Source organism: Gavia stellata, chromosome 15 (genome assembly GCF_030936135.1).
Source record: "Gavia stellata isolate bGavSte3 chromosome 15, bGavSte3.hap2, whole genome shotgun sequence".
In the NCBI taxonomy this organism is placed as follows: domain Eukaryota; kingdom Metazoa; phylum Chordata; class Aves; order Gaviiformes; family Gaviidae; genus Gavia; species Gavia stellata.
In genome coordinates this window covers 23,599,750-23,612,603 of record NC_082608.1, presented here as the reverse complement: position 1 = coordinate 23,612,603, position 12,854 = coordinate 23,599,750, and the positions used below count along the sequence as shown (strand labels likewise).

Genomic DNA, 12,854 nt, shown 5'->3' with positions numbered 1-12,854 from the left:
ATGAAGTGCTATGCCCTTCCCTCCCCTTAGTCAAATCAACTCTCAGCATTACTTGTGCATCAATTTTCTAGGATTCTGATAGATTGCAGAACAACAGGAAACAAACATTTTTCCACATACACACTGCCAAGCAATCCATGACTGGAGACTAGTCTCACTGAGCACCATGACAAGCTGTAATAGCAAGACCGGCACAAGGTCTCACGTGCTCCATGGATACAGAGCTGGCACTCTAGGAAGCTGCAGCATAATAAAAGGCACAAAGAATGGAAGCTGCAGCATAATAAAAGGCACAAAGAATGGAAAAGGGCTCCAGCAAGCCCTAGAAGATTATTTATTGGCAAGTATTTATGATTTTCCTGACCATATAAACAAAGTATAGACAACACACAGCGTAACCATAGTACGGCTTTGCCAAGGCAGTCGAACAGCTATGGCATCAAAATCTTACTGGGACTTCATATACAACCATACAGACTTCACTAAAGGAGGGAATTAGGGCTATACATCAATAAACAAGTTAATAATGAGAGTTAAAACAAAAAAGACTGCTAAAGAAATTACAAAAGCAAAATGTAAATGGGATTAAAAAATTTAGAGCTCAGAAGAATTAAAATGCTTAAGTGATCATCTAATTTTGACTACATAATTTGTCTTGAAATGAGACAGAATCTTGAAATTCACACCATGAACCATGTGAAAGATTAAGAAAAGTCAACTTCAGGTGACAACTACAAAGCTATCAAACAGCAAACTGCCATGAAAAATTAAATTTTACAGACTTCTCTGTATGACAGAAATGCATTTTATTGCACAAGATGACTAACAGAGAGAAGACAACCATATAATCTAGTAATAGCAGATCTGAAGTTTAACTTTAGCTGGCTAAATGCTGCTTAGAACTTCCTTCAAAGTAGCAGGTCTTGTTCTTCAGGATTAGTTAACATTTTTCACCAGTACAGGCATATGTTTTTATTCTTTGCACATTAACATAAATGACAAGGCAATTTTAAAAAGTAGTTACCTCTTTCCTCATTTTGTTTACATCAGCAGTTTCCCTCTGCCATTCCTTTGCTAACTACAAGCTCTAGAAACCAGGGATGATCCCCAAATACCTGAAAAGAGCCTACCAGTTAATATTTACAATATCTGGTAGGATTGAACACAGAATTCTTCCACCTCACCAAGTCTGTTTCCCCCTTCTCATTTTGAAGGCCTTGCTCATTAGAGTAACCTACTATCAACATCAAAGCTTCTGAAAGAGTTAGATACCTAATGCAGATTAGTTCCAATGGTATAGGTGGCTGGTGTCTAAGTTCCTTTAAAAAAAGAATTCCAGCTTTTTTCCTAATCTCTGGATTGCATGAAAGGTGTTAGCTCAGTGATTCTCCTCCCTCTGCTATTCCCCGAACCAATAAAAAAGGCATTCTTTCTTTATGCAACTCATTCCTAGCAAACTATCCAAAAGTGAACAAAATTAATCAAGAAAACAAAAATCGTAACGTATTAAAAACATTTCCGTTTTGTCTAAATTATGCTTCTAAATCACTATTTTCTCCCCTTTTATAGTCTTTTACTAGTTAAGCTTGTTGTGTTTCAGAGTTAAAAATTTTATTCAACATGCCATTTTACCAAAAATATTTACGTATAGAACCTTACTAAAAGTATCTCTTAGAATACAGTCATATTCAAATATGATTGTTCACCAAATAACCTTTTATATTTACAAAAAGGACTTAATATTACCAAAACCTGCATGTAAAATTCTCAAGTGCTTCAGCCAAGCTATATTCCTCTATCAGGAATTGCAGTGTAAAGACAAAAGGACTTTACTATCCTTAAACGTGTAACTGAGTTGAGATCCTTCCCTCTGGAAACTATTCAGAAATGTCAGCTTATGTAAAAAAAAAATTAAACCACTCTTTCAATACATTAATGAAATAAAAGAAGAAAAAAGTTGCTTAACAACTTGTTTAGGACAAATTATCAAATTATCAGACATGTTTTAAAATTCCATTATTATTTAGCCTTGAATTCTGCAAAGACATAAAACCCATCAAAGCTCATGGAATTATTCACAGAGGGCTTTACCATTTGGGGAAATTGTCTGAATTTTCAATTCACAACAGATACATACCCAGTTATAGCTTTTCCTGTAAGTAATATTTCTAAACTTGGTTCATCCTAGAAAGCAACCCAAGACTGAAGTAGCATGCATTTTCAAACACACCTGAAATACACAGCTTAAGTTGCTCCACCCCAACACGTGCATTAAGTAATCACACTCCTCAAGCAAAACCAGCTTTTGCTAAGTTGCGTAATTAAAGCCTGACCCAACTCCCAACTGATATCGGTAGCAGAACTCCCCTACTGACTTCAGTATAACTGAATCAAGCCTCCTGTACGCAAAAGCAGAAGATAACGTCTGGACTACATGAAAGGAATAACTGCAACGGTTAACCACAACACACTGATGGCCTCAATTCCATACTATCAGTGGGCTTCACACGTCTATCAGATACTTAAAAAAAAAAAGACACATTGGCAGTAAAACCAGAACAAAAGCAAAGATACTGGTATATAGTCTAGTATTACCAGTATTTATACAGAAAACAGTAAACACCTAACCAAGGAGCAGCAGCATCATCAAGAAGGGCAAAGAAGGTCAAAGGCAACACAAAGGAGTTGAGAGAAAAAGCAACCAACCATACAACATTCCAAGTGGAAAAATAATCTCTCTTGATAAAAAGCTATTTAATACAACAGAGAACTAGAAAGTAGAAAGTAAGTAACATCAGAAAGTCAAAAAGAAGTTAAGGCAGCAGGGGGCTTCAAAATACAGTATGATAAAAAGACATCAGTGTTACACTTTGCATTTTACAAAGACAGCATGGGAGGGGGGAGGTCAAGTAAGGAAAAAAAATGCCTTGAAACAAGAGCTAAAAAAACAGTCTCAGAAGAAATGATGGTCTCGTCTCCAATTACATTCAAAAAACAAGAAATGTATCACGGGAGTACTCAAGAGGCAAGCCACCATGCTGTTCAGAAGCTGAGAGGAGGACAAGAGACAGGATAAGGACAGAGGATATTACACTTCTTAAAGAGCTCCAGTTTGAACACATCCTACGAGCAGCCAAACTGAACACAGCCCTACCTCTCTTTTCTTTGCTTCCTGTGGCTACAGCCCAACAACAGAATTTAGTGACACTAGGTAAGTAAGCACTTTTGATGAGGTTCCCATTCCTGCACAACAGTACATATACACCAAACCAAACAACTCCTGAACTGGCTTCAAAAGGTGCACTGAGCTTTCATCTATCACAAATATTAACCTCAGTATCTGCCAAAGCAGCAAATAAATATTTCTTTTTTTTAGAAGCTAACGAGTGAAGCATTGGAAGAAGAGTTAGCACATCTACATAGCTGATCAGTGTGACAGATGAGATCAGAATTCCAGATTTCCTGGCTTCTGTTGCTGTACTTCAATCACCACTGACCTACATTACCTTTGTATTTCTCACCTGCTACTAGTTTCCTAACTATTTTGATGTGTAAGGTAATCTGGTTATTTTACTTCCTGTTCATTTTCCCGCAGAGTTAAAATAATAATAAAAAAATAATTAGCTACCACTTTGTGGGGGGAAAAAAAAACACCCACACCTTTCTTTACCTTGGTTAATGCCAGATGAAAGACGAGATGCCACATTTTTACATCATTAATATAAACTTTACAATATACCAGGTAACTTCAGCTATATCCTAGGAAGTTCTAATCCTAGATTTTACCTATAGCCTTTATCTGCTGTTTGGCAGAGATGCTAATATTACAGTAACGTGAGTATAAGTGTATCTGCTAATATCACAAGTAGTAGCTAACTCCATTTTTGGAGTTACAGCCTTATCACATATTCACTTATTAACTCCAAAACTCTCAGCCAATAAAGTAATGCCGCTACTGAAGCAGACCAGACCCTTTTCCTCAGACAATAGCTAAGTATCATCTAGAACAAACTAACATCACTTTCAGTCAGAAGAGTTTTCCCTGTTATTAAAAAATACAAAGAAAGCAAACAACGCATCTCCTGAAGTTATGTACATTGCCAACTCAAAACCAAATATTCACACTGAAGAGGCACAAGAAGCTTTACTGAATGAGTGCCATTAACTTTAGAAGCAGTTAAGGTTTTTACAAGCCCTTACACTTTGAAAGGTGACTTTCCAAATTTGAACTGCATTAACCAGTGCAGTCTGTCTGCATGCCTAGGAACAGACAACTTCAGCCTCCTTTGCTGCTGTTCACAACCTTTTTACACTATTGCCTGACAAACTTACTGATCTCATTCCAGTTCACAGTGATGCCAATGAAAACCTCTGTATGGAAACGAGCTATCAAGAATCAGAGTATTTTTATATCCCTTCCTCTCTCACCAGGACACTGCAACAAAGGTACCACAGGACCCCTCCATTCCTATCATACCACCTTTAGGAAAAAAATCAGATCAGCAGTCACAGGAACACAATAACAAAAAAAACAAACAAAAACCCAACACCTAAAAAACCCCAAAAACAAACAAAAAAAGGGGGGGGGGGAAGAGAATGTGGGGTTTTTTTAATCAAAAAAGAAGGAAATCTGAAAGTTATTTTACACACTGGAGACAGAAAACCTGGATCCCTTCACAAAACAATTACCCCAGACTTACTTTCCCCTTCCCAACTCACAGGAATTTAAGTGCCTTCCCCTTATTCTCCCACCATGGGAGACTCAAGGGGTTCACACTGAACCCCTCAGAAAAAAAACACAAGATCTCTTGCTTTCCTTGAGCTCTCAGGTACCCAGTAAAGTTTTAAAATCCTGTGTCAAATACCAGAGCGCACCTGAGTAGGCAAGAGAAAGAATTTGGCAATAGAACGGGACATGCAATTAAACAAAGGAAAAAATAACAAGTGTAGTTTGGGGGGTGGGGGGATGGGGAACAAGCATACAAAACCCAGCCGTGCACTATCACGTAGAAGCAACACAGGAAAAGGACAAAAAGAAAACATAAAAATCTCTGCCGTTTTAAATGTAAGATGCTAGGAGTACTATGCAAGGGAAAATACACACGTATTTTACTTTGTTTAAGCCAGTATGGGCCAAACACACCTTCTGGTCATGCACGTGAAATGTCCCGCTTCCGAAGGTGTTCCACTGGGATTCTGTACCGTACCATTAACATTTCAAGCATCAGAAACTAAAATACATCACTAAGCATTTTTAAGCATCATTTACAGTGTAATAAAACACACAACTTTCTATTCGCAAACTTTAAAAACAATGCTTACTATAAAAAACCTTGTCATTTGTCTTACAGCTTGCGAGAGAACTCGACCAACCTTGACGAAGGGACTTGAAACTGTCTTTACGGATTGATTCTTAAACAGTAGTCTACCACGAACACAAACCCATGCTTGCAGTTAACTGCAAACGCCTTTGGCCAGAAATCACAGATTGTTATTTCCATTAAAATCCACGCAACCGTAAAACAAGAGACAGGCACTGTAAGTATTAGAGAGCCACTAACTGTAACGCTCTGAGCGGTTGTGCAGCACAAGCGATAAAATACCGAAGGAAGAACGGACGCAAACGTCCAAGCTACTTCTCAGACACCAAGGGCCTCCAGCGCGGACATGGTCACGAGCCGCTTCATACCGACAGAACTTCGTCTGCGCGTTCCACCTCGAAAAACGCCGTGCGCGATCACCCGAGACCCACTAACAGGGCTGAGGGGAGCCGGGAGGATCCTGCCACCAACGCCTTCCCAGCCGGTAAAAGCCGAAGCACGCACACAGCGCTCCCCCGCGCCCTGAGCGGCAGCAGGCCAGCCCAGAAGCGTGGGGCAGAGTCCGAGGCGGGCCCGGAGCACCGGGCGGAGGCAGGGGGCACAGGCCGCCGCCGAGGGCCGAAGGCGGCCGGCGCGGGCAGGCGGCCCGCGAGAAGTCGCTCCCGCAGAGGCCGCAGGAGGGCATCGGGCGGCCTCCACCGGCAGAAACGCCAGCGGCCCTCCCGCGGGGCCGCAGCCCGGCCGCGGAGCTCGGCGGCGGGCAGAGGCAGCGAAGGCACGCGGGGGGCCCCGGGCGGCCGGGACCTCACGGGCCGCGGCAGCGGAGGCCCGCCTGGCCGGCGGCGCAGGGAGGGGGGAGGGCAAGGCCCGGCGCGGAGGCGGACTGGGGCGGCGGGCGCCGCGGCCCCACTCACCGAGCCGGTCCCTGCAGCGGAGGAAGCGGCAGCGGCAGGAGCCAGGCATTCAAAATGGCGGCGGCGCGGCCGCAGCACCGATACCGCAGGCGGAGGGATCCGCGCCCCGGCACACTGCCCTCGGCCTCCCGGCTTCCGCCAGCTCCGGGCGAGGGGCACGGCCGCGGCGGCCTCGGCGGGGGCAGCAGGGGGGCGGCGCCGCGCTGGCGGCGGCGAGGCGAGAAAGGCCGCTCGCACTACTTTTCTTGGCGGACGCGTCCGCGAGACGCCTGCTAGAGGCGATGCGTCTGCACCGTGGCAGTCTCTGATGACGTCACGCGCGGGGCGGCCCCCCGCGGCGAGCGCTCTCCCGTGGTGAGGCCGGGCGGGTCGCGCCGCCCGCAACCAGGGTTCCGCGGCGCGGGGCGGCCGGCGCCGGGCCCCGGTCCGCGGGGGCCGCACGGGGCCCGCCGCGGGAGCGCGCAGGCTGCCCGCGCCGCCGCCCGAGAGGAGAGCCCGGCGGCTGGGCGGAGGCCAGCGGCGTTCGCCGCGGGGAGAGCGCCCCCGGCCTACGGGTTTCTTGCGCTCCTTCTTTTGAGTGTTCGCTAGTGGCTCCCGGGACAGCGTCGTGTTTCCTTGGCATCGGGGCCCAGCTCTGCGCGTTTTAGGTGGCAGCGCTCAGCAGGCACGGGGCAGAGCATCTGATGCAGAAAACGCGGGGGGAGCTTATCCCGAGCCAGGCCTGTGGCGGGAAGGGCCGCGCACTAACAGCAGCACCCAAGGAACAGCTCGGGCTTGTTTTCCGATCGAGCGGAGGAAGCCAAAGCGACCGTGAGGGATACATGGAGCGGGTGCTGCTTGGGCCCGGGCTCCGGCCTCCGGAGCGGGAGAGGCTTAGCGTGTGACAGAGAGGGATCTGGAGAAGGGGATCCAGAGCCGGCCCCTGCTCCGGGCAGCCCTTCTCTCTGCGCTTCCCAGGACCTTTTGTCACCTTGAAAATCAATGAACGCCAAGAAACCGCACACTTGTAGAGACTCTCTGGCAGCACCAAGGCAAGCAAGGGGCTGCCTAGAGCGTAGGTGCGAGGCAGGAGGAGGGAGGCCTTCAGACGAAGAGCCAACGGCGGTGCAGGGGAAGCAGGGCAGGCGCCCTTCCAGGAGCGGCGCCGCGGGCTCCCTGCGGCGAGAGCCAGGCGGGCCGCCGTCACTCCCGTGCTTCCGGCCGGCCGCCGGGGAAAGCCCGGCTAAGGCGCTCCAGACGACCAACGCCTCGCGACTCAGGCAGCGTTGCCATCAGATGACGCGCTCTTCGCGGCCGGGCAGCGGGCACGTCCTCCACCTGCGGGACGTGGCTCCTCCTGCGCCGCGCCCCCGGCAGCCGACCCGCCTGGCGCGGCCGAGCTCTCGGCGCAGGCCCGCGCTCCCGGCGGCGCCGTCCCCCGCCGGCCGGCCTGGCCGCACGTCCTGCCCCCGCGGAGCGCGTCCCGCCACGCTGCGCCGCGGCCTCCCCGGCCGGTTCCCCGCCAGGAGGGCCGCTGTGCCCGGCGCGGCCCCGCAGGCCGCCCGGCGGCGCTGAGGAAGCCGCGGGCTGGGACGCGCCCGGAGGCTCCGCCCGGCGCCCTGGGGGCGGCCTCGCGGGGCGGGCGGGGGGCGCGGCGCGGCGCGGCGCGGCGGGCCCGGGCGGGCGTGGCCGGTTGCCACGACAACCGGCGCTGCGGGCGCCCCGTCACGTCAGCCCCGGGCGCCGCGGGCGCGGCGTCGCCACGCCCCCTGCCCTGTCGACGGGTGAGGCACTTCCGCCGCGCAGGACAGTGCGTCATCGACGTGCGCCGCGGCGCGGGGAGGGGTCGGGCCGGGCCGGAGGCGGCCGCGGGCGGCGCCGGGGCTGATGGGGGTCGCGGAGGAGGAACCGGGCGATGGCGGGTGAGCCGCGGGCTGCGGTGGGCAGCGGGCGGGCCCGCGGAGGCGGGGCGCGTCTGCGGCACCTCGGGCTCGGCGGGGCGGGGCGGGGCGCGGCGCGGCTGGGGCTCTGGGGCCGGGGGTGGGGCCAGCGACCGGGCTCGGGCGCCCGCCGTCCCCGGGGCCGGAGCCCTGGACTAGGGCCAGGGGTCATCGCCTCGTTTGTTCTTGGGGCCGGGGCTCGGGGCTCCCTCTGTCCCCGCAGCTTGGGGGCTCCCGCCGCTCCCGGGGCCCTCAGCGGCTGGGTGGCAGGGCCAGGACTCACGGCTCCCTCTGTTCCTGGTGCAGGTGAGGCAGCTGCCGGCAGCGGGGATCTGGGAGCCGGCGTGTGGCAGCCCCTGCGGGTGCCCCCATGAACGAGCGCCGCGGCTGGGGCTGCCGGGACACCACGGGGCACCATGAGAGCGGGCCACGAGCGGAGCCAGGAGTGCCTCCCGCCAAAGAAGCGGGAACTTCCCACCGCCAGCACCGGCACCGAGGCAGGACGGGCAGGGGGTGCCCAGGCCTCGGGCAAGGGCCCCGAGTGGGCCCGGACAGCTGGGCCGGGTCCTGCAGCCCTGCGCTATGGCCCTGGCGAGGCCACAGAAGCAGTGGCGGGGCTGACGGTGGACCAATATGGGATGCTCTACAAAGTGGCAGTACCACCCGCCACCTTCTCCCCCACGGGTCTGCACCCTGTGGTGAACGTGAGCCCCCTGCCCCCTGCCTTCAATGTGACCTCGCCAATAATCCAGCACCCAGGGGTGCCCTACCCTCCCATCCACTACGCGCAGATCCCTCCAACATCCCTACAGTTCATCGGCTCGCATTACACAGTGCCCTATGCTGTCCCTCCTGGCTTCCTGCCTAGTCCTCTCCTGTCTCCTTCCACCAACCTCACCGCCTCTCATGTCCCCCACTTTGTGCCATATGCCTCTCTCTTCACAGAAGAAGCCGCTCCTTCCCCCCAGACTACCTCTCCTACCCACACTTTCAACAAATCTGCTTCTGCAATCTCTCCTTCTGGCCAGATGCAGCACCACGCTGGGACCCAGCCGTTAGATATTGCACCAGGTAGAATTCCTGTTTATTATCAGATGTCCCGCCTCCCACCAGGGTATTCAGCATATGAGACACCTACAGCAGGTGGAAGCCCAGAGTCTCCTCAGCAAGACAGTCAGCTGAGTTCAGAGGTAGCTGCTGCCAATGGTGGACAGAGACATCTGGAGCATAATGTGTTGAGGAGGACCAGCGAGGCTGTGGACTCTGCCGGCAGTAAAGCTGAAGACTGTCTGCCAGGGGCTGCAGCAGGATGCGTGGTCGATGGACAGTTCCTTTCAGGTTACCAGACGCTGGGAACAGAGGTCTCTGTGCCAGCTCACAGAAGCACCCCAGACACTGATCTGGAGGTTCAGAGGGTGGTGGGGGTGTTGGCATCTCAGGATTATCATATTCTGGCAGCCCAGAGGAAAGATGACGCGAGCCCTTTAAACCTTTGCCATAATATCCCTGATCAGCAGGGGGAGTCAAAGGACGTGCAGAAGAACACAGTGGAAAGGGCTGCTGCTGAGAAAAGCCAGTCCAGGAGTCCGTATGTAATGTCCCCTGAAGAGCCGGTTAGACAAAGACAATTAACCAAAGGAATGGTGATAGCCAACGGCAAGCCAGTCCTGGTTCCCGTTGGATCTGAGCCCATCAGGTCTTCCACTTCAGAAACCCTGGTGAGGCGGAGCCCAGATGCACAGGCTCAAGGAAGTGTGCTTGAAAAAGACCTGGCCCAGCTGCAGCCAGCCAGCTCCTCACACTTGCCCTCTCACTTCATGAAAGGAGCCATCATCCAGCTGGCTACAGGAGAGCTGAAGCGGGTAGAGGACCTGCAGACTCAAGACTTTGTTCGCAGTGCAGAGGTGAGCGGGGGCCTGAAGATCGACTCCAGCACTGTGGTGGATATTCAGGAAAGCCAGTGGCCTGGGCTTGTCACACTGCATTTTGTGGTTGGGGAGCAACAAAGTAAAGTGAGCATTGATGTGCCCCCAGAGCATCCCTTCTTTGTGTATGGCCAGGGCTGGTCCTCTTGTAGCCCAGGGCGGACTGCTCAGCTCTTTGCTTTGCCCTGTCACAGGCTGCAAGTGGGCGATGTCTGCATATCAATCAGTTTACAGAGCATGAATGGCAACTCTGCTTCTCAGGCTAACTACCCTCTCACAGATCAGTTGTTATCTACTAGGGACAGATCTGAAAGAACAGCTCAGGGGTCCAGAGAATCATCTGACAGAGCTGCTGAAAGGAATAGCCACACAGACAGGGACACTGCAGCCCAGAGCTCTCATGCAGAACCCTCTCAGCCTGAGACTGGCAGTCAGCAGAGCTGGACAGCCCCAGGCTTCCAAAGATACAGCATGCAGGCAGAGGAGCTTCGGCCCTCTCTGCTCCGTCCCTCTTTCATTCCCCAGGAGGTCAAGCTGTCTATTGAAGGGCGTTCTAATGCAGGGAAATGATCCCTATGAGGCTACGAGCTAGGGCATCCCCTGTAGGTGAGCCTCACCATCAGGTGGAGAAATTGCACAGACTTTGTGACAGGTTCACCAGCAAGGCTGCTTTCTGCCCTGCAGGACTGGATTTATTCCATCCAGTTCGGTGGCTGACCAGTTCCTCTTGGGGAATCAAGAGGGCTCCAGTGCCTCAGGGAGCAGCAACAGGCTAGCTGGGGTAGAGAACAGGGATGTGCTCATGAGCTTGCGATGAGAGCATTCCAGAGGTTGGAGGCTGGGGCTTTCTCACACCTCCCTGAATAACTGATTCCCTGCAGGGCAGGGTCTAAGCATTCAGAATAGGTGGGGAGATGAGAAGGGCAGACACGGCTTAAGGTAGCAGATAAAATTGCTGAAGATTTTATTCCTTCTTTCTCATGATGGGGAGAGATGGGTCCCCACTGGAGTTTAGGGGGCTCTACTCCCAGTATCCCTTTTCTTCACACATGCACTTTAAAAGGACCGTTCACCGATGGAGCTCTTGAGGGCAGGACGGAGATGCTTCTCCGGTGGTTCTGTTTAATGTCTCTTCCACTGAATCCAACTGCTCTTTCTTCTTGCAAAGAATGTACGGATTTGAATGAATCACAGAAATTCAAGAGGAAGGACCAAAAGGATGGGTTTGGGTGTAGGTGAATAAGGAACTTGAGCACTTGGGGTGGGACACGAGTTGGGATGGGAGACATCAGTTTCCTGCTATAACATACATTTAATTATTTGCCACCAAATCAAGTCTTTTTTCCCATGTTAATAACTTAAAACAAAAATATCTCTTGGGCTTAGAGCTTTTGCAGAGGCTTAGCCTATGGGTGGATGGGGTTGGGGTTTTTTTTTGTTCAGTTGGATTTGGGGTTTTGGTGGTGCTGTTTTTTAAAGCTGGAGTAAAATATATTTAGCATTCTCTAGGGAAAGGATGGAAACACATAATTTTTCTGTGAGAAGACTGAGACTATTTTGTAATTAAATCAGAAGATGACTTTCCAGATGGCTAATTCTTCCCTGCAGGCAGTTTCCTGAATAAGCCCTAGACAAGAGATGAGTGTGTGTGCATGTGCAGGCAAGGTACAAAGTTTCTAAGTACAGTTCTATGATTAATGTAGGGACTCTAAAAATATCACAGCATCATAGGGCATTTTGGGGTGGTTTTGTGTTAGTTTTTCTGATGCTTCACTTTGGAGTTCCTCTGTAGAACAACATGATAAAATCAAGAGTAGTCTTTTTCACGGTGAGATTTAATACCTCATTATGGTAATAACACTCCATTCAAGTGAAGGGTCCTGTAGTTACACTAATTTGCCCTCTCTGATGGTGTGTTATGACACCAGCTCTAACTGCTTAGCTAGAATAAAAAATAGTCACTATTACATTGAGGATAAGAGTCTTCACTGACTTAACCTGGGTTAAGTATTCCTTGTATTAAGGTGCCCATCTCTGTGCTAGGACCAGGCTTTTGAGAGGGTTTCTTTTCAGTGTGCAGGTCCCCACTAAGAGTCCTGATGCTGCTCCTGACGTTCAGCATACCATTTTCTGTCTCCCTTCTTTCATCTTTCTGAAGTTTTCCGTCAGGCATGCCTGACTGCTAGGGCACTGCTTCTCTCTTTCCCTGAATGGCTTGTGTGTCAGCACCTCTCCTCGGCATAGCCATCCTTCGGTCAGCTTGCAGTGGTGGTGTCTCGGGGCTGTTCTGCACAGTCTCTAGGAATGTGTCCTGTAACTGGTTGGCTTCAGTTGACTGTGTGATGGAGGGGTGCTCTGCCTAGGTATTAGGCAAATTAGAGAGTCTCCAGAATGTCCCTTCCATCCAGGCCATCAGTCCTCTTTTCCTAGCACATTGCTATCCATTTCTGTTGCCTTTGAAATGCCTGCACTGGGACAGTTTCTTTTCAGGCCTTAGGTGGGATATGCCCTACTCATGCCTTCAGTGTTTGTGCCTCATGGGGGTTTCTCCAGAATGAGGATGCTGCCTGTATCACATGTAGCTTCCCCCAAATGACACACTGCTTCCGATCTCATCAGCTGCATTTGAAATGTATGAAGTCATGATGATGCTGTCATATGGAGATTCTGCCTCCTTGGATGCAGCAGCTGTGGGAACAGATGCTGTTCTCATGGCACCATTTGTCAGTAAAATGTGCTGTCTGGGCCCAGGTGCCTGGCCTCATCACCTTGTGT

At 51.1% G+C, this 12,854-nt stretch overlaps 2 protein-coding genes across 4 annotated transcripts in view; one reads left to right on the top strand and one right to left on the bottom strand.

Moving 5' to 3' along the window:
* Nucleotides 1–6,261, bottom strand: part of AP1G1 (adaptor related protein complex 1 subunit gamma 1) — a 49,614-nt gene extending 43,353 nt beyond the window's left edge. For all 3 annotated transcript variants that reach the window (XM_059824905.1, XM_059824903.1, XM_059824904.1), the window contains exon 1: nucleotides 6,236–6,261. The gene's annotated coding sequence lies outside the window, so the exon portion shown is untranslated. The remainder of the gene's footprint in view (nucleotides 1–6,235) is intronic.
* A 2,309-nt stretch (nucleotides 6,262–8,570) lies between these two features.
* Nucleotides 8,571–11,104, top strand: ATXN1L (ataxin 1 like). Its single transcript, XM_009808793.2, has one exon. It carries the CDS (start codon nucleotides 8,571–8,573, stop codon nucleotides 10,647–10,649), a length of 2,079 nt encoding a protein of 692 aa, XP_009807095.2. The 3' UTR covers nucleotides 10,650–11,104.
* The last annotated feature ends 1,750 nt before the right edge of the window (nucleotides 11,105–12,854 follow it).